At 41.9% G+C, this 22,175-nt stretch overlaps 1 protein-coding gene across 1 annotated transcript in view; it reads left to right on the top strand.

Moving 5' to 3' along the window:
• Positions 1–22,175, top strand: part of LOC308124447 (neuropilin-1a-like) — a gene marked incomplete at its 3' end in the record, with an annotated part of 91,076 nt that overhangs the window by 30,911 nt on the left and 37,990 nt on the right. Inside the window, exons 3-6 of the mRNA XM_080487430.1 lie at positions 386–567; positions 8,567–8,794; positions 15,204–15,374; positions 21,478–21,644. Coding sequence (XP_080343556.1) covers positions 386–567; positions 8,567–8,794; positions 15,204–15,374; positions 21,478–21,644 — 748 coding nt within the window. The remainder of the gene's footprint in view (positions 1–385; positions 568–8,566; positions 8,795–15,203; positions 15,375–21,477; positions 21,645–22,175) is intronic.

Genomic DNA, 22,175 nt, shown 5'->3' with positions numbered 1-22,175 from the left:
TAGTCCCCACATTATAGACACTCGCCACATTGCAGTGTGAAATATGTGGAGCCCCTCGATGCAACTTTCTGTGAATTAATTGACTTCCACGTGGAATCCTTCTTTTAATAGACTCGCCGCTAATTGAGTTCACAGAATCAACTTTTGATTGGAAGCCTGCAAGAAAACAACACAATTATCCTCAGACACAACAACTACTCAAGTGTACTTCCAGCAGCTGTGTGCGTTTAACCAACCAGCCATAAAACACTGCGGAGAGAAACAAACAGCGTTGTAGAAATCAATTATGAACGAGTCCAAGCGTCAGATCGTCTGTGTTCCTCATTTATTTCCTTTACTGCTGCACAAACCTGATCTTCTTCTCTTGTGTTTTTTCGCCCGACAGGTATGACTACGTGGAGGTTTACAACGGCGGCGACGAGTTCTCGCGCAGGCTGGGAAAGTTCTGCGGGAAGATCGCGCCGTCTCCCATCATCTCCAGCGGCAGCCAGCTCCTCATCAAGTTCGTCTCCGACTACGAGACGCACGGGGCGGGCTTCTCCGTCCGCTACGAGGTCTTCAAGACTGGTGTGTACTGGTTTCAAGCAGCTCGCGTAGAAATCCAATCCTCTCTGTCTTCTGTGCTCATTTTGCTGGACCGAACAAAAGAAATCACGGATTTCTGACCTCCGTCAACAGTGGACATGACCCATATCATATCAACTGCCTTTATTCATTTATTTAGTTTGGTGAGCGTGTAATTTTATATTTCATGACTCAAAAAACATCTTTATTGGCTTCTTCCTTTGATCAAAATGTGTACTAATTTTTATGAAGATCCGGTCATTAGTTTTTGAGATATCTTGTCAACACACAGACAAATAGACAAATAAACGCAGATGGTTTTATAACCTAAATAAATATGGAATATCAGGCATGTGTAACAGATTGCGCGAGAAGGTTATACTTACATATCAATGTAGAGCGCTTGCACTGGTTTAAATCGTGTCTGATTTTACATGGTATCAATAGGAGGTGCAAATGAGCTCAGCCATGGGCAGAAAAATCTCCTTTAACTGTGAAGAAAGTAAATTCCTCAGCTGGATCACCACAACGTTTTCCACAATTTTTGACTGTCACCCATCATCAGCCATATTTACTCTTTCACATTTATTTGCTGTATCGCTCTGATATGCTTTATAACTTCCTCATCAGACGTGTCCAAATCCCCAAGCAAACTAACGTACTCGTGTAAACCTCACAAAACGTTTTTTGAAATCTCCTGTTGGCACATTAAGTCACTCGTGACGTTATTCCGTTAGGCAATTTAGCACGTTTTAGACACAATCTTCGGAGATCAGCCCCAGAAAAACAGACTCCACCGGTAATTTAGGCCCGTTTAGACGTTGGTTACAGGGAAGTTGCATTGTTTTTGCATTTTTGTTTCAGAAAAGTTTCGCGTTTGCACGGCAACATTTTGAAAACGATGTCCGTTTCCACAGGAACAGCAGAAATGCTGACAACAATGTTTTTGTAATGAAACCACACATACATGCGTGCAGAGAACAATACGCTATAAACTTTTAACAATGGCGAGCACACGGACATTCGTATGGAGAGGTGATTGTATAAATTGACACTTGTTTTTGGACTGTGGGTAGAAAACGTGCATACTCCACACAGGACCTCCGTGTACCACCGCTGCGCCACTTCACCTTGAGATGTCCTTTTCAAAGAAGTCAGGCTTTAGTTGCTCTACTTTCTTTTATGCACACACTTCACTGAATGTGATGAATCGGCTCGTGAAAAACAGCCAATTTAAATTCAGCCAGGTATTTTTTTTTTTTTTTTTTTAGCTGTTTGCTCTGTTGGTTTGGCGAAAAAAAGAAATCGGGGATAAACATTTTCTTTATTGATTGACGACTCCAGGAGCCTTGTGGACTTTGCAAGGGCACCAAACTAACCCGTCTGCTTTGTGACTGAAACAGAAAGCGGCTTTTGGTCATTCTTTCAAAGAGAAGTTATTTTATTTAGTATTTTTGATTTGATTCGGCCCACGATAGAGGAGTCCCAAACAATCTAAATGGATGTCTTGGATCACGTTAAGGAAGAGTTACCACATCTCAGCTTAGGGGAAGTCCATTGAATTTCTCCCCGAACAGTTTGTCCGGTGTCAGCGCCTCTAAATGTGCCGCATGATTTGGGTTCATGTGTTGCTGTGAGCTATACTTACTTATTCCGTGCTAATAATTGACCGAAGCTGCTTTAAAAAAAAAAAAAAAAAAAGGAAATGACCTAGAAAACATACAGTTCAGCAAAAACACAACCGCTGTGTTACTAATTAACAAACTGCAGCAAGCACTTCTCAGTTGCACCCTGCAGTAACCTTTTCTGGGAAATTAGGGTTTAAAAATATTCCTGTGTTTGTGTGTTCCACGTCCGCGGCTGTCCAAACAGTCCAGGCTGAACCTCTCGAACGCTGACCTCCGAGCTGCGGGCCAAACAAACTCAAAAGATCCACAATGCACTGGAGAATCGGTGAGGACTCTCGCAGGATGGACCCGTGTAAACACCGCCCGTCAAGGAAGGAACCTCACTCCCGTGTCCTACATTTGTATTTGCTCTTCCCTCCCGATTCCACTTGAGTAGCCGCCAAAGTGGCAAATCTCATGTGACCACTTCATTTTCCACCAGCGGGGGACTGCAGATAAATCAGATTTTTTTAAAAAGGAGCGAAGGGGGGGGCGGGGAAACGTGCATGAGATCCCTCTTCATTTTCTGTTTATACCCCAGAGGGCAATAACCATTCACAGAATCAGAGGATCCAGAAATAACAATCCCCAGGTGGGTTGATGTTAGAAAGTGTTTTATGTGATGAAAAACGGAGGGGCGGGAGCTCTTTTGTGCTGAAGCGAGCAGCGATCCGGGTTAGAGGGCCCCGTTCAGGCTCCGGCAGACTAAAACTAACCCCTTATCAGCTCTCTGAACTGCAAACGTCTGAGAGCAGAACCTTGAAAATCGGCTGGTATCGACTTTAATTCCTGAAGCCGTGACTGATGAATGACATGATGGTTTTACAGAGTCGGTGTAATAAATCTTTGGGAAAGTGGGTCATGAAAGTGTGGGCTCAGACGGGAACGCTGCTCTTCTAAAGTTTTCATTAAGGATTTTCTTTTAACGCGACGTAGCTTCCACAAAGAGTCCGATGATTTATACATGAGCTTTGATCTCTAATAACGTTATAAGATTGAGATTCATGGCCAAGTGAGGAGCTGGAGTCACCTTGTCATTTACTTTTATAAAAAGGACAAGTTAATGTCTTTCTAACCTGAAATAGACACTTCTGATGGTGGGAAGATTCACAGGAATGGATGGAGGCGTGACTCAGCGCCTGATGTACTCTGAAGATTGAGTCTGACAGAAGATAAGCAACCCAACATGAGAACTTTACAATTTCTAGCTGATCTGTTGCACGCAAAACTCTCTTTTCATGGCCCTGTTTATAAATGTTCTGACCCGTGGAGTTTTTCTTTATTCTGGCACAGAGTAACTTCCTACAATCTTCTGGCGCAAAAATACAGTAAAATCTCCTCTCCTGTAGCTGTGGTATTATACATGTTTTTATAAAGTCACCCTGACAGCATGGCTTGTTATCTTTCATGGCAGCCTCTCTGGTATCTCAGCTTGGGTCTCTGTGTTGTGTTGTGTCCGCTACGCTTAAAGTATTTGTTAAAAAATTAATATTTTCTGTGAAATATTTTGAATTTTTGCTGGATTGGAGCCTCTTGCCGGTCGGTTTTGACCCATAAGCCTCAAGTAATAGACCCTTACTTCATTAACATGATCACCGACCAAGCACACCTTGTTTGTTTTTTTGGGGGGGCTTCCTGTGTGGAATACTGCGACACTGAGCTGAACACGCATATTCTTGTCCAACTATTCATTTAATTCTCATCATCCGTTCGGATCTCTGGTGGCTTCGTCTGTGTTCGGTGCAGATGTCAAGATGTAGATGCGTTGGTGAGTTTGGGCACACTGCTGCGGCTGCTGCTGTCCCACCATGTGACTATCAGAGGAACAACTGCCTTCCTGTTGTTTGTTTCTGTTCAGCACGTACGTCCGCTGTCTCCTCCCTGCCAGCTACAACAAGCTGGGAATTCACACGGGCTTTCACGACCTGCATGCATTTTCTTTATTCCCCCTCTTTGTTCTATATGGCTACCTGCACGTTATCCCTGTTACTTTGCGATACACTGTGTGTGTCTGATTGCCTTTGTGTGTGTGTGTGTGTGTGTGTGTGTGTGTGTGTGTGTGTGTGTGTGTGTGTGTGTGTGTGTGTGTGTGTGTGTGTGTGTGTGTGTGTGTGTGTGTGTGTGTGTGCAGCAGACAGGTGTATGGGACCCCAGGCTCATTTAGCTAATGGGCTGTTTGTCCTTGGAGGCTGCAGGGGTGACCTGCAGACGAGATGAACGCTCCGGCATCCAAGAGGGGCTTTGAAACTGGGACAAAATGTTTGTGTGTGTGCGCACTGGCCTCAATATGGTTCCTCTGCCACCTAACAAGTTAAAAACCGCTCTTGTATTCACTCAGCCCCCCCACAATCCCCACAATCCCCACCCTCCCCGTCATTTTTTTCTGCTGCCTTCCTTTTCGCCACATTTAAAATCCATCACAGTCAGAGCAGCATGTTGAGGCTAAATGGAGCTGGTTGCAAACAGGCTTTACCCTCCGCTGAGACCACTTCATCTCTCCCGGGGTCCCGTTACCTCCTTCCCTGCTGCTCTGTGTCCGTCCTTTGATCTCAGGTCTTTTTATTTTGCATCTCGCAGTGAATCAAAGGGTCGATGTTGAAACATCAGTGACACAAGTTGGCAAAAATGACTCCTATAACAATTTTTTTTTTTTATCATACCAAACACAGATTCTATTCACTTTTGTGAGGGTCAGAACTGCTATAATATCTCAGTCCAAAACTATTCATTTTTGGGTTCGTGGGTGTCTGTAAATTAAAATCTTTCACAAATTACTATGTGAAAATGTGTGGTTGCCTTTCTCTCCAAATTTGCGAACTTGAGGTTGATACGGTTAAATGGAAAAAAAGTGGCCCTAATACCAAAGCCTGTGGAACAGCTTACAGATATAGCAACACTTATAATCCCTACCTAAAGTGAATATTAAGCATATCTTTTTAAATAAGTGTGTTTGGGGTTGAAAAACATCTGTGATTATGTTTTTTTGTTGGGTTTTGTCTGTGTCTGATGGGACAAAAGCTGCCATGTTGCTCTGCAAATGATGAAAAAAAATCATACGTGCCTTGTTGCACACGTAAGAGTTCAGTGTTTGCAACTCAAAGATGGGTTTTTTTGCGTGTCGTACTTCTGACATACAATAAACCACATTGTTGTAACGTGGTCTGTAGTTTTGGTTGTTTGCTCAAAATTTGTGAAACGTCTTGTGGTTTTGACAGTAAAGATGGTTTTCTGTACCAAAAGAGAGCAATGTGACGCTACTGTACACGTCGAAAACCTCTTTGCAGTGTGACGTTTGCACAGGATGTCGGGTTTCTGATCTTAAGCGTAACAATCAGCGTCATGCGACGTGTTTCAGGCTAAACAAGCGAACTGAAGTAGTGAGTCTGAGCGTCTGTCATTTGACTTAGTAGAACACATGTCTTTGCTTACTTTTCTGTATTTCTGCATATCTGTCTGTGGCCTCATGCCTCATCTCCGTCCCTCTCGTCCTCGTCTGTCATTACTGCGAGAGGAAAAACCCAAAACGCGGCCGCAACAAGCGGCGGCCCTCGTTCAGATGACATGTTCTGTCTCGACTCAGAGATGGCACTTTGAGGCGGTGGCGGCCAGATCTCTGACGCTCGCTCACATTCGCCGAGCCGAGCCGTGACTCCACCCTCTGCTGCGACCGCGGGCTACGCTTCATTCATAAATGATAGCCGAGCGAGGCCTCGTCACTATTTTTGTCCCTGTGTACTCATTTTATCGCCCCCCTCTTTCTTTTTCTTTTTTTTTATAAAAACCAGAAACACATGTCAGTCCCTGCGGTTCAGTCGGAGGAGATAGCGGTTTTCTTTTTTCTTGAAGCAACTTCAAACCGCAGCCGATTGAAGAGTCGTTGATAAAAACGATTGAAGAAGATGGACCAATGAGAATTGAGAGACGAGTGTTGATTTCTCACAACAACAAAAAAAAAAAAAGCACAGATTGGCTTGAAATGCTTACTTTCATTGAGGGAGTACGCTGCACGTTGTTTCCACCTCCTGCGATCTTAACTTGAATAAAATGGGTGTGGAAGATGAATAGGGTGCAATTTGCTGGGTGGAATGAGAGGGATTGATACCCTCTCTGGTCGATATACATCCCCAGTTCTGTTCAGTTATTTATACCTCAAGGGAGGATCAACATGATCTCATGTGCAGAGTGATTCCAGATCCATAGATGATAAATAACGTCTTTTGACGAGGCTTTGAAAAGCTACAAAAAAACTGTGCGATCAGCATTTCGGTTTTGGGTTTATTCTGTAGGAATTACATAATTACATTTGTTCGATGACTTTTTTTTTTAAGTATGATGTGTATGATGTTTTATCAGAAGCATTTAAACATATTGATTCTATGGTGGTCAGTGAGGGTCATTTGGTTGCAATAACACTTGACAGCATAATATTGGGGGCATTTTTTGCCATGAAATCATGTTATTTCACCTACATCACACACACACACACACACACACACACTCACACACACACACACACACACACACACACACACACACACACACACACACACACACGCAAGCTAAAGTGTGCCAGCTGAGCCCGATCGAAGCCTAATCCTTTACCGCCCATCTTTCCTCATCATTTATCATGTCGCCCTTTTAATGACACCACCTGTGTCAACAGCGAGCAGTCCACTCTGTGTGTGTGTGTGTGTGTGTGTGTGTGTGTGTGTGTGTGTGTGTGTGTGTGTGTGTGTGTGTGTGTGTGTTTCGCGTACTGGCATGCTCAGACAACATGCAGGTCACATCTGGCCTGGCAACATTAGAAACTCCCTGTACTCCCATCGCCACATTAAACCACACACACAAACACACACACACACACACACACACACACACACACACACACACACACACACACACACACACACACGCTGTCTGTCCCTGTGAGGGATGCTTGACCCTGGTCCACGCCTGGCGTCGCCGGCCTCCTCGCAGTGATCAGTCACTGTCTTGTAACCTCGCTCGTGTCACTTCACGACAAGCCGAGGTGTGAACCGCCAGCCGGGGGTCACTGATGCGAGTCGACGCGCAGACTTCTCATGAGCGGTATCGACAGCGAGGACGCCACTGTTGGCCAACCCCCCCCCAAAAAAAAACAAAAGATGAGTACAAAAGATGGCATCGGCGTTAACAGCTGCCAAGATCGCCAGCTGGGCTGTTTTGTACTTTTATCAGGAGGCAGTTATTCAGAATATTTAGCTTTGTTTGTTGGAAAGGTTTGATTACCCACACACTGATCCTCCAACTTGAGGTCACGGGGGGGTGACGGGTGGAGCCGAGCGACAGAGCGAGGACAGGGTGCCTCCTGGACAGGTCACTCTTCCATCACACATTTGATAATCAGAAAATCGAGGCTGCGTGGTCACGCTTACGTGCTTTTCATTTCTGACACATGGTGCTGCTGTGTGTTCGTGGAGCTGGAGAAAGAAATTATGCTTTCAAGTGGTTTACCGAAGCTTCGCGCATGCAAACGTGCGAGAAAACACAAACCACTGTAATTACACCAAGGTGCTGAAATTGAATGTTTAAGTCAGTGCTTTAATGTCTCAGGTTGTTTGAGCTACAAGAAAAATAATTACCAACATGTTATGAAGTAATAAAACGAGTTGACTTTTGGATGCGTTCAATCAGCAAATGGGATTTTTAAGCATCCCCGGGGTCAAAGTGTGTCGCGTGGCACAAACAAAACTTGTAGAAGTCGTCCCAGAAAGGCATTTCACCCAATTTGAGTCGGAAGACGTCTTTCCTCTTAAAAGTCAGTCGAAAACCCTGGCGGGGTGGTGGGTGAAACGCTATCTTTTAAAACATGTTGTTCCACAGAGTTTCTCTTCTAAACACCTAAAAAAGGAGAGGTCAAACCTGTTAAAAGATTTCTGAAATGCCAAATTCTTCGACTTGTGCAAAAGGTCAGAATTGGATGGTATTTGGTTTATGTGTGGATTAAAAAAAAATGTCAGAACTGTTTTGGCCGCGGTCGACGGAAAAGGTCAGGAATCAAAAAATGCAGAGGAAACAAAAAAAAAAAAAAACAAGTCAAGCAGGCAGAGAAAGTGACAATGTTTGTGTTTTGAAGCGTCTATTTGCTGCAAATTTCCTCCTCTGAGGAAAGTAAAAGGGAACCTATTGGAGGTCAAATTGAAAATGACAATAATGTGAATAGAAGCGACCCCCCCCCCCCCGAAGCCCCCCCCTGTGCCCTCTCTGACCCACCTCTGTCCGGGTCAGGATCGCTCACCCCGTCCAAACGCCTGGTGACGTTTTACGACCTCACCCGTACGTCTTCTCCTCCCCAGGTCCAGAATGTTCCAGGAACTTCACCGATCCCCGGGGCATCATCAAAACGCCGGGCTTCCCCGAGAAGTACCCCAACAACCTGGACTGCACCTTCATGATCTTTGCCCCCAAGATGTCGGAGATCGTGGTGGAGTTCGACAGCTTCGACATGGAGCCCGACACCACGCCGCCGCCCGGCGCCCTCTGCAGATACGACTGGCTGGAGATCTGGGACGGCTTCCCTGCAGGTAGGAAGCGGGAACGTGGAGAAGCAATGTGTGTCTACTTCTTTGTGCCAGTAGATTTTTTACATCGCTGCACTTTACGCCAGTATTTCATTTTTTAACTTTTTACTCTGGACATTTGAAGACAAATGTTAAACAGGTTAAAACTGTAATTTAAGGTCAAATCCAGACATACAAATTAGAAATTGTATGTGTTTTTTTTTACAAATTACAACACATATTTTATTATAGAGCATTCTAAGTAAATTGTAAATAATAAAAAATAGTGTACGTAAGAAAAAAAAATAAAGAGGGACTTGAAAGAAGACGAGCGTTCAAAGATGTGAAGCAGAAAGAGGCGGATTGCTTCTCAGCAAGTGGAGAGCAGGATTACAGAGGGAGGTGGAGTAGAAAATAAGGAGGAAAGCTGAAGGAGGAGCGGGTTGGAGGCGGTGGAGGGATGAGGGGACGGCTGACAGAAAAACGGGGAAACGCGGGAAGGTGAAGGGGAGGAGGAGCGAAGAACGAGGGACAGTCTGGATTGAGCGATGGAGGCGAAAAATAGGTTAACAAAGGCAGAAGGAGGATGCTGGATGAAGCAGAGGGGCGTGCATGCATATATATATATATATATATATATATATATATATATATATATATATATATATATGTGTGGATTCACTTGCAGCTCTACAACAACAGGATGAATCCATAAAAATGGGTCGCATTTTAAATTTCAAAGAATTTCTTATCATATTAGCAAAGTACTTGGCAAATGCATTTTTTATTTTTTGGATATTTTTATTATTTCCCAGTAATCCTCTTATACAAACAGGATTTGCAGGCTGTTTCAGGAAATTGGCACATAATACCGTACTGTATTTCTGTGTCTTGATTGGCTGGGTTCTGCTCTATCCGCATTAGTCCTGAATGACTGACTTCTACATGGCCACTGCGGCTCAATCGGAACGCTGCATCAGGGAGGATTTCTCTGGCAGGAACACAACTTTTAGGCATTTCACCACATGTAAATATTCAAAAGGGGGCTTTTTCATTTTTTTTTTTTTAGGCGCCTTCAACTCCTTTCAAGGACTCATTAACATACTTGGATGTTTAAATTTTTAAATCTCAGTGTTTTTGAAGGCTATTTCAAGACTTTAAAGTGTAAATAAACACCACACTAAGAGAAAAATCTCTTGGAATAAACAAAGTGACACACAATTCAACTTTTATGTCAATAAAAACGACCTAAATTGAGTATATTTCGTATAGATTTCTGTTTACACGCTATTCAAGTACCACTTCCATACTCTATTATATATTTTATATATATATAGAATTTATGAACCCATCGATCGAGTACACTGACTGAAGGATGGTCTGTTCTCAGGAAAAAGAGGCAAAACATAATGATCTTTTTTCATATTTCATCATGTTTTCTATGTAATACATTTAATATTATTAATTTGTAAGAAAGCAGAAATTAAGCAAATGTGGTCACTAAAGTTGCAAAATATGAATTTAGAAAGCTATTGCAGGTCTTTTGTATGTATTTGAGTCAATCTGACTTGCAATTAGGTACTAAATTGGATTTTAAATGGGAACTCAAGCCGTCCATTCAACTGAAAAGCAGGTTTTTTATTTACTCCCCGATGTTACATCTTCATGAACACAGAAAAGCCCCAAATGAAATAAGCCAATCTTCAATGTTTGAATATTTTACAAAGCATATTTTAATATGAAAAGCTGAGGAAATTATTTCTCGTCATAAATATCACTTTTATTCATTCTAGTTTCCGAAAAGACTGAAAGTTTGCCTTTTACAAAATCCCCAGTTGCACTGAAGATCTGTCTTTTTGTATTTGTATTGTGTTGTGTTGTGTTGTGTTGTGTTGTGTTGTGTTGTGTAACATAATCACTTAAAATATTAGAAAAGAAGTTTTCAGTGAGATAAAGACACAAGTTTGTGGATAATTTCAATATTCATATCAGAGCCGTCAAACACATTTTAGTTCAGGGGCCACAAACGGCACAGTTTCGTTATGAGTGGGTGAAATAGTGTCATAATAACCTTTTATTTTAATAGTTTTTCTTTGTTGTGTTGAGTGTACGTGATGAAAATGTATATATTTTCATAAAACACAACAATTCCTTCAGAAAATGACTACAATCTCAAACTAAATGCTATTTAATTAAAGCTTCTAATGAAAAATACAGTGAAATGGCAAAACAAAACAAAAACTGTTGCATTTTGCATGTTTTTACAAATTCACAGCATGACTTTGAGGCTAATGCTAGTTTGATATTTTCCATGGCAACATCACCGACATCTCAGCATGGGTCTCAATGTTGTGTTTTATCCACTCCATCTTAAGAAATTGTTTAAAAAGTCAATGTTTTCTTCCAAATTTTTACCATTTGCCGGATTGGAGCCTCTCATGACCCAGTTTTGGCCCGCGCGCCTCATGTTTGACACCCGTCGTTTACATGGTTTCCCCTTCTTCCATTGCCATATAGTACAAGCAAAAATCAACCATTTAAAAGGAAAGTGTCAACACTTTTCCCTCAGAATTGATTTCTAACGTGCCATAAACACAGAGAGGGCTCAACATGAGAGACTCAGCTTTGTCTTTTCCTCGAGAGACCCCCCCCCCCCCCCCCCCCCCCGCGTCAACATGGAGTTCTGGACGCTCTGACAGCTGAGTGAAGGAGAACCCCCCGTCACAGCTTGCTCATTGTTCCTCAAACCAAAACCACGTTTTTGGGGGGGAAAAAGCGTGGCTCCGCACACAAACGACGGCGATGCAACCTGCTCTACGCTCTGTTCGCACTCGTCCCCTCGCTCGGCCGGCGTTTCCCGGCTCCCATTGTTGTCTAATTAGCCGTACAGCGTGCGTATAATTGTGAGAGCGACATACCTTGGACGGGCCTGACTCGGCTGCCAGGATGCCCACAATACTCTCCGCTGTGCCCAAAGCTTTGTCTGCTTATTGCCAAGGAGGAGACTGGCATGGGAACACGAGGGACACAAAGACTGGCTCAGGTATACAGACAGTGACATACACTTTTAAGCCGTGCCAGCATACATAACATGCCAGGGCTTTTCCTGTCAAACGATCTGTGTGTGTGTGTGTGTGTGTGTGTGTGTGTGTGTGTGTGTGTGTGTGTGTGTGTGTGTGTGTGTGTGTGTGTGTGTGTGTGTGTGTGTGTGTGTTTGTACGCATATGTGTGTGTGTTTGCTGTGCGAACATGTGTGTCAGAGCTGATAACAAAGCATCTCTGCAGCAGAGGTTAAGTCCGGGATGTAGTTCTTCATCCCGTCAAATGCATTTGCAATGTTTAACACAAACATCAAACGCCTTCCATTATGCACCTTTTATTTTTTTCTTCTTCTTCTTCTTCTCCTCTGAGATGTAAAATCACTTCTTCAAAGGGAAATGCTTTTCAACGATTGGATTTAATCAAGTAAACGGGGCGTTCGGTGCTCATTATGCTTCGGTTTTTTTAAGTCTTGGCAAAATCAAACAAATACACTTTCATTCATTTTGAAAACACATTTTCCATCAGCGAAAACAACGCAGCCTTATGAATGCACTTAATAAACTGTTTCATTACGCTTCATTTTCTTTGCTAAAAACTGTTAATTCACATTCATGGCCTTCATGTTTACTTGAGTGAAAGGCGACAAGATTATGATTAATTTTATTTCACTGTAAGGGGGGGAAATAAATCAACATTTCACATAGTTTTATGATTTATGATTTAATTTTGACATACTTTAATAATTAAAATAATTTATTTCACAGATTACAACAATTGCACATGCATCAGACAAAAAGATACCTGAATGAAAGGCGAGGATTAAAATAATTATTGATGGATATTTCTGTATAACATGAAGGCACATCCATTTAGTATTGATTCTTTAGTTTGTGCTTGTTTTCTAATAAAGATTTAAATGGGGGGGGGGGGGGCACAAATTGCCGATCCGATCAGGAAGTCCGGAGCAAAAAGCCAAAGAATACAGTTTCCCATCTCATTCCGTTCACATTATTCTGAAATATACCCGCAGTTTTTCTAGTTTCCGTCAAGATATTTGTTTCTTCAAATGCAAACGGATCCACATTTCCTGCAGGATTTTCCTCTTTTTCTTATATTGATTGCATCAAACCTCTACAGCCTAACGGCGGAAACCGCTTCCGAGCACCTCCGATAGGGCGGAAATAGTTCCGTCACAGATTGCTGACTACCTGCTTTAAACTGTAACTGATAAACATAATCCATCAGATTACTGCAGCTCGGCTTTTCTCTTTATTTATTTTTTTATTTTTTTATTTTCTCCCCACGGCTGAAAGCAAATTGTTGGAAAACTATCATTTTCATTTCCTAACGCGCCAGGCTCTCGGTCCTGACTCCTTGGAGTCTGTGAGAGGCTTCAGATAAAGTATCTCCGGCAAACAGCAGGCGCAACAAGCCTCACATTGTTCTTCACAGATAACAGCGGGATGAGATGAATCCGTGGACACGCCTGTAGACATGAGAGAGCGCGTCGCCGCGTCTTAAAGAACGTTGTTACAGTGGATATCGGTGGGCCGCTTGTCTTTTTATCTGACGCTTCAGAACGGCTCTTTTCTTCAGAGGTAAACCCCGAAAGACCACAAAAGCACGAAATGTTTGTAGGATTGTTTTTTCCAAGAGTGATGCGCTCACTGCACAGTTATGCATATGCAGTAAGACCTCTGATGTAGGGACGCCCGAAAATCAAAGTGTCCCGTGAAGACTTGTGTCTTCTCTTCGGAGGGACAGATCACGAGGACAAAATGTAGGACGAGTTGATATCGAACGAACCAAACACCAAATGTGTTATGGAAGAAACATACTTATTTAAAAGCACATAACTGAACCAAAAGAAAGTTGTATACAATGTATATATACATATATACACATGTATATAATACTGTCTATACAAATACTAAATAACATTTTACTTCAGGGGCCACATAGAGTTCAGTTTAATCTTGAGTGGACTGGACCAGTAATACATTGTCATAATTACCTTTAAATTAACACGTGAAAGTTGTTATTCGTTGTGACGCACCGTGTACGTGATGAAAATGTCTTATAGTTTTGCAAGATCACACAATTACTACTGAAAATGAGTACAATCTCAACATAAAGTCAAGTTTTATGAAGCGTTCTGGTGCAAAATACAGTGAAATGTAAAAAAAACCAAACCTATAAATCCTATATAACAGGATTGGAGCCTTTTGCGGGCCTGTTTTGACCCACGGGCCTTTAGTTCGACTCCCCTGGTGTATTAAAGTGAAAGTCAAGCTGAGAGGAATCACATCTCAACATTAATATCCGGACACCACAAAGAACGAATGTTCAGATAATCGGGTCCCGTCCAGAGTATTTTGGCCATTTTAGTGTCGCTCAGCTTGAAATTTGCCAGGAAAACCTGTCTGTTGTCCACGTTTGGCAGTTTGTCCGCTCATTAAGTTGTGTTAACGGTTAACAGCCTGTCTGTGCACGGTGTGGAAAACCTGAGGAAGACCCCGAGAAACTTGAGTCTTCAGCCCCTTCTCAGGGTTCACCGAGGGTTCCTCAAGGATCTAGTTTAATCTGCAGTAAGCGTCAAACCTCAAGCCTCTGGATTACAGGTCCAGAACACTACAGAGGGACAAACCCAAAACTAGACTGTGGTGGGACTCGAACCAGAAGTCCATTCCACTCTCCATTTCGCCACAGAGTCGAGTAACAGAAATGGAAACTCGTTTCAGTGTCTTTCTGAATGTCTCATCATGTCCTTGGGCTTTCCATTGTTGCTTAAAATCACGCAGAGACCGCTGAAGCAGTAAAATCCATTCTATCAGTAAAAGTCCATTTTATTGTGAGGGAGGTAAAAGGTAGCAGCACTTTATTCAAGAACCAGGCATTAACTCTCTTTTCTGTGCCTTTTTATCTTCTTATAGTCTTTTACTCGTCTTCCAACACTAAAACGTTTCTTTCCTTTTTTTAAAAAACTGATACCACTCCATTGTTGCAATAGATTTCAAATCTTAATCCAGCAACTTCGATGCAGAGTTGTAATAACGTTGCGGATAATAATGTGACAAAGGCTCACGATAATACCCTGCAATGCTCCGAGATCAGAGAGATCTGACCCGAGTCAGTGGAGTCTATATTTAGTATTGAGATAGTGAGTGTCAGTGCAATATGTGGTGGGAATTAGTGTTTTTCTGAGCCGCCGTCTCACCGTTATTCCTGCTTCAGAGGTGTCACATCACCATCGGGAGTGAGAGATTCAGGCTGAGGAGGAAGATCGGCTGCCAGAGATTTGGGCTTTTCGTCTAAATTGTGCATTCTGCAGAGATAAAACTAAAGTTCCGAGTTTGATTTTTGTTTTGTTTTTTTGTTTTTCCTCCCTCAGTGGGTCCTCACATCGGCAGATACTGCGGACAGACGTCTCCGGGCCGGGTCGTCTCCTACACCGGCATCCTGTCCATGACCATCACCACGGACAACGCCATCGCCAGGGAGGGCTTCTCCGCCAACTACACCATCCAGGAGAGGAGCCTCCCGCCGGGACGCGAAGACGAGGGTGAGCAGCTGGACGCGATGACGTCCACATTCATTTAAAAAAACAAAAAAACAATTTGGCTTTGGAAAAGCTGGAACATCACCACTAGAAATGGGCCAGTAAGCAGTTTGTCCGTCAAATTCAAGCCTCCCCCTGTTCAGCAGTAAGTGGCCTCCATCCCACCTTCGACCTTTGACCTCTGACCTAATGAGAATCACTCCTTTGGGTATTGTTAGCATGCAAGAAAGAAAATAATGTGGGGGGTTTTTCCCCCTTGAAACAGATACTTTTTCCATGTGGTGCTTGTTTTTCAACAGTTAATCCGAGTTGGTTCTAAGCAGGAAATCATCCATTTATCCTCACTATTGATTTTGATCTACTCAGAATCCAAAACAGTGACTGTAACTAACAGCGTGAAGGATTCTGACACTAGTAGAAGTGGAATAATGTGTTATATAAGAGACAGCCGTTCAGTTTTAGTCCACTCGGTGCACTGATTGTCATGTTTGAAAATCGAGTAATTTATATAAAACAAATCAAACCGTCGTTACAAGATTACACAGAAGCTATGTTCACACAAGCAATACCAAACCTTAACACCAACCAAATAATCCATCATTTCACCAATCCTGTATGTTTGATAGGTGAGGGGAAATCTCACTTTCTTCAATAAAGTAGTATATGCATTTTTTTATTTTTTTTTTAAATGATTAAAACTAATACGGGAAAATCTGAAGCTGCTTAAGGACAGAAAATTGTTAAAAGTTGCTTGAATAAAAGTGCTAAAATCGATTAAAAAATGTCTAAAACAGCTGTAATGACATGTCAACAGGTTTCAATTAAATTTCTTACATTTCATAAATTCAGTCAAGGTGAATTTACCAACATGTCACCTTCAGGTCTGATTGGATTAGTTTGCGATATCTTCTACGTGGATGAATAAGAACATAGATTCTTCAATCTCAAGGTTTTTCTTTGGTGTAATCTAATCACACAATCACGGTTTCACCAGTTTGACCCACTTGCAGCTCAGGATGATGTCGCGTTCCATAGCTTTTCTCGTGTTTCTTCGCGTTTGCCCACATGAGGGTGAGAATAATCAATCTGTGTGACTGTCGGACCTTTCAGGAAAGCCTGTAGAGGTTTAAGTTATGTTGAACTCTGGTAAACTCGAACTCTGTGACCCCTGAACTGGAATGTGTGAGTTCTCAGAAGTGCGTTTCCTGGAAGTCCCGCGGTGACGAACACAAGCAGAAATCAACCTAAAATTTTACGTTTCAAGGGTTCTAAATTAATTTGTTCAGACTTCAGGCATCTCAGGTGACTCTGATCATTTAAAGATGGTCACATGCTTAATACAAATACGTAGTACATCTTTTTAAAAAAAAGTAACTATTGTATATAAGATATATATAACTATCGTATATATATGTATATGTATATCTATCTATCTATCTATCTATCTATCTATCTATCTATCTATCTATCTATCTATCTATCTATCTATCTATCTATCTATCTATCTATCTATATGTAGATATATATAGATATATATGTGTGTATATATAACTTTTTCTTTTCACTAGCTAGTTTGTAGACAACATATTCTTTGTTTATGCTAAATTTCAAGTACTTTTGTTTTGGAAGTACACATCCCAGTGCATGAAGACATTGACATCATCTGCGTATTGTCACACGCCATGTCACGGTTGCAGTATTTAACTTGGTTGCATATTGTTTTTTTAACTAGTATCTCACTGGAAGTGACTAATCTTAGTTAAAGTTTGCTTATATTTTTGGTATTTAAACCCACAAGGGGATTGAGCTGTTGGTATTTATACGTCACTAAATTACCATTTTAATCCACTTTTGGTGAATTTTTGAAGGTTCTTTGCTTAAGCTTAAGCATCTGAATGCCACGGAACATATTAATAGGCGAATTCTCTGTTGAAACTAAATAAAATGCTCTTTGAAGTCCAGTCCCTGATAAAAATCAACAGTCTAGACAAAGTCTGTTATTTTCACCATAAACAACTGTTTAAAATGTGTATATCTGATTCACTATTTGCATGTTTTAGATCATATCTTCTTATATATTGTTTGTTACCGAGCAGTAGGTTTAAAGTGCAAAAAGCAATAACTTATTCATTGTGTTTAATTCCCTTCATACAATCAGAAAGCACAAGTACAGTGTCAGTGAAAATGTTTCAGATTCACACATGTGAATCACACAACTCACCAGAGGGGTCAAAGTCATTATCTGCCTTTTTTTCTTTTTTTTCTTCTCTTGTTTGTTTTTGCCCCGGGCAAAAGATGTGGGTGTTGCAAGCTGGTGTGCAAGTGAGTGTCCGTGTGTGTGTGTGTGTGTGTGTGTGTGTGTGTGTTTTCACTATCGGGTGATGGTGAGCGTCCATGACAACATGATAATAACACGGATTTATTCCACACGTCTCAAATGCGTCTTGTTGGAAGTGTATGTGTGTTAGAGAGATAAAGCTGGAGTTATTTAGGATAGCTGGGAGCTGATCTGCTGGTTGGCAAAGCTGTAATTATGACACACGCGCACGCACGCACGCACGCACGCACGCACGCACGCACGCACGCACACACACACAGAGGCAATTAGTTTGCTACAGACCCCCAGCTAGGCTCAGAAGATTGAATTAAAGACTCCCACTAAACCAAATCTGATTGTCTGACAGTGTAAACCCTGATTACCAACAGGGGTTTTTGTACCGCAGCGAGTCACTCGGCAGTTTCCAAGTTGGGACAAGAAAGAATTTTAAAGTAGCTAATAGTTCTTATACAGTTACCGTATTGACTGTACTACAAGTCACACTTTTCTTGAGTTTCTTTGAGACTTGCATTAAGAAGCAACTTGTTTACATGTTTTCAGGGGAAAATAGAAAGATGTTTGTCGGGTCCGTTTAGTCGACCCGGCTCGGATACACTGAAAACGCAACTTTTTGAAAATGGCTCCGAAGGTGCAACTTTTTGAAAACACTCCCAAGTCTGTCTCCGTGGATATGTGGAAAATTTTTACTTTTTTTAAACACTCTGACTCTCGTCTCTTTGAAAACATGGCAAAAGGCAACTTTTTTAATTAAATGCACCGTATACAAATACATTATGTACAAAAACTTACAAAATAAAGTTATTCAACAACAGGTATAAAAGAAGCGTTTCTCTGTATGTATGAAAGGTGCAGCATAAATAAAGTTTTAATGTTATTATGATGATGATGATGATGATGATGTACTACTACTAGTAGTAGTAGTAGTAGTAGTTTTGCTTTTTCTTCATTTGTAACATTGTAATTAAACACAAACGTGTCTTTATTTCCGAACAAAAAAAAAAAAAAAAGGAAAAAAATTCCATAGTATTTCACAATTTATGATTTTAAAAAATTCCGTTTTTTAGCCTCATCTTAAACATGACTCCAATGGATGGATGGATGGATGGATGGATGGATGGATAGGTGAAAGGATAAATCTCACCTGAAAACAACCTAATAGAAGCAGAATCATGAACGATTATTAATAAATAATTGGCTTGAAATCCATTGAAATCCAGCTTTTTTGATCAAGTGTCCACCTGTGAGACGACTGATGAAACACCTTTTATCTCCTCTTCATGCTGCGTTTCACACCGTTATCTTCCCTTCAGTCCTTTTCAAATGTCCGGAAAAAAGTCCTTCCATTCAGACGAGAGCCACGGTGGAATCAAATTGTTGATCTCCTGCAGTGAATTTATGGGGACTGAGGGGGTGGGGGGGGTTCCTCTCTCGCTCCGTCTCGGCCATCACCATCAGAAGCGGCCTCCAGCGGGGCCTTTGATCAGCCGAAGCATCAGCAGGGGCGTCGCTTTACGCCACCTCGCTCTTTTTAAAGTGGAGGGGTACGAGGACGGGGTCAGTGTCCGTCCCCCCGGCTCCCGCTGTGACGAGGACACGGAGGTCGTCTCATGAATACAGATCAGAAACCAGGGAAGTTTGTGGAAATGGGAGCTTGAAAGGAGCTTTTAGGCTATAAACGCATGGATCAGCCGGATGATGGAGAGCTTTTTTTTTTCTTTTCTTTTTTTTATTTTGTCCACATTCGTGGGAAAAGCTCCGAATTGGAAGATTTTGGCCTGAAAATTGTCTGTTGATAAGCAGAAACATCCAGCCTTCTGCAGCCTTTTTGGTGATGTTGAAAGCAAACTTTCTCCCCGATTTATTTGTGGAACTTGGAATGATGTAGCGTGTTTGTGTCAGTCTGGCAGACCTCATGTCTCCAGACAGCCCTCCCACACACACACACACACACACACACACACACACACACACACACACACACACACACACACACACACACACACACACACACACACACACACACACACACACACACACACACACACACACACACACACACACACGTTTCCTTTCGTTCCCCTCCTCCTCCTCCCTCTTCCTTCCCCAGGCTCCCTGCTGTTCGAGTGGACGCTGCTGCCTCAGAGATACACAACACATGTAGTCCGACTTTGTCCAAAAAAATGCCGCTATTTATTTATTTATTTTTATAAACCGAGGCATTTTAAAGTCCACAGAGGAGTGCATCATCCCTCTAATCTGATGAAGATTAGAAGAGAAATTAGAAGTGAACCTTCCCACAGCATTAGCGGCAGTGTGTCTGTGTGGGCCGCCGTCTATTTTCATCCGTTTATGTACGAGGACGCACACATGATGAAGACAGCAATTATAGCTGTTCATGTGACATGGAGCTGATCAGCGGCTCACACTGAGAGGATCCCGGGCCCTTTTCTCTGTGGAGTTTGCATGTTTATCCAGTGTTTGCCTTCAGAACCAGCCTGGCGCCGTTGCTATTATTTGATGGCCGATTAAACAATCTGCAGACGTCGATCGATCCACATTATCAAGATGAGAATCGTGTGGCGTTTGAAGCCGATCCCAACGAGCACTGTAGTGAGGGCACGGTGTTGTATCGATAGGAAGTGTAACTCAAAGGGCCTGATTTACTAATACCAACATTGTGTGTGGAGTTTTTTGAAACAATATTTGCAATTTGGATGGTTTTTCTGTAATTTATGGATGTAAAATTCCTCAATGCTGCAAACCATGGCTTTGTATTGCACCTGAATAGAGCAAATTTAATTAATTTGGTATTTAGGCCCCATTTACATGCCAACATCTCATGTGAAAACACATTGTGTGACAGGTTTTGCGTTTATTGTCTGTTTACACAGAAATGCTGAAAACAATGTCGCTTTCTTGTTGGGCCAAGAGTTGGCAGTGTTTCTTGTCTATTACTCCTTGGCTTTTAAACCCAACTTGAGAATCTGCTCCCGTTTTATTTGTTGCCACTTTACTGTATTTTATTGTTGTTGTTGTTGTTGTTGTTTTTTTAATTGTTTTTACTGATCGCAAGTCTGGTTTTTAGGCTTTTATGTCTATTTATGTACAGCACTTTGTGGTTGTTTTTAAAGGGATTTAGAAATGAAGTTGAATTCCGTTGAAACCGCGCACGCAAACGCAGAGAACAATACGCTGTAAACATCAACGACGGGATTTTTCATATGTACAGACGACAAAGTTGGATTGCTGTTACGGTGACTGTCAATTATAAAACGACCAAGTCCCAGGAGAACTGGGAGCCATGACACTTGTTCTTATTGTCCATCTACTGAGCATGTGCAGAACAAACTATTTACTACGGCCGTAGTGACTGATTCTACTTGTTTTCCAGCCTGACTCAGACACAAAATGAGGTTGGGTTTTTTTTTCCCTCCCCAAAACAGATTTATGACGACAAGTCAAGGAGGCCCGATCTGGAGTTTAATGATAAATCTAGCCATTAGCAAAGACACTGCGAGGAGCAAAACACCCCAAATCAGTTCATCCAGCTAATGGTGTGTGTAATAGACTTTTTACAACTCCTATTATGGGGGTAGTTGTGATTTTTTCTTTTCCTATTTTTTTTTTTTTTTTTACAAACGTTTCGCATTTGTGATGTGAGTATAATTTACGTTCGCCGGCATTGATGCATGTCTCGTAACACAACGATAACTCGATGATGACCTCCTCATCGCGGTTCATTTTCTCCCCCCCCCCCCCCCCCAACAGATTTTGCCTGCACGGAGCCTCTGGGCATGGAGTCGGGAGAGATTTCCTCGGATCAAATCAGCGCGTCGTCGCAGTATAACTCCAACTGGTCCCCGGAACGCTCCCGCCTCAACTACCAGGAGAACGGCTGGACGCCCTCCGACGACACCATCAGAGAGTGGATACAGGTCAGCAGCGCTCCGTTACGCACTGAGATACGAGCCGCTTCCCCCTTTTCAAAGTAAGGAATCACCAGCTTGGTGGGGTCAAAGCGTTTCCCTCATTTATCTGGATGACGTTGCGCACGGCTGTATTATTGTGCTGGTCAGTCTAATGACTTATGCACTCAGATAAAATTGCAGTATGACTGTGGGAGGAAGATGCTCTAATCTGAATTTCACTGCAAACTGTTTACAGTGACAAGAAAAAGCTGATTTGTTGTGTAAAAAAAACAACATCATAAAGTTAGAAATGACCAAATGAACAGCTGAGATAAACATGCATGCACACCGGCATGCAGACAATTCGTTAACAAAAGATAATGTAATCATAGCTAATAATGTAATATAATAGTGTTTTTTTTTGTCAAATAACAACCATAATTTAAGTTCTGCATATCCCATCTACTATACAAAAGCTGTGATTTCCAAGAAACACAATCGTATTTATGTGTTATTATATTATTGGCTGCAATTATTACGTTTTTAAAGTATTATTTG

The sequence above is a fragment of the Lipophrys pholis genome (assembly GCF_963383615.2).
Source record: "Lipophrys pholis genome assembly, chromosome: 1".
NCBI classification, from domain to species: domain Eukaryota; kingdom Metazoa; phylum Chordata; class Actinopteri; order Blenniiformes; family Blenniidae; genus Lipophrys; species Lipophrys pholis.
The sequence above is the reverse complement of the archived record's forward strand: the minus strand, read 5'-3'. Positions and strand labels throughout refer to the sequence as shown.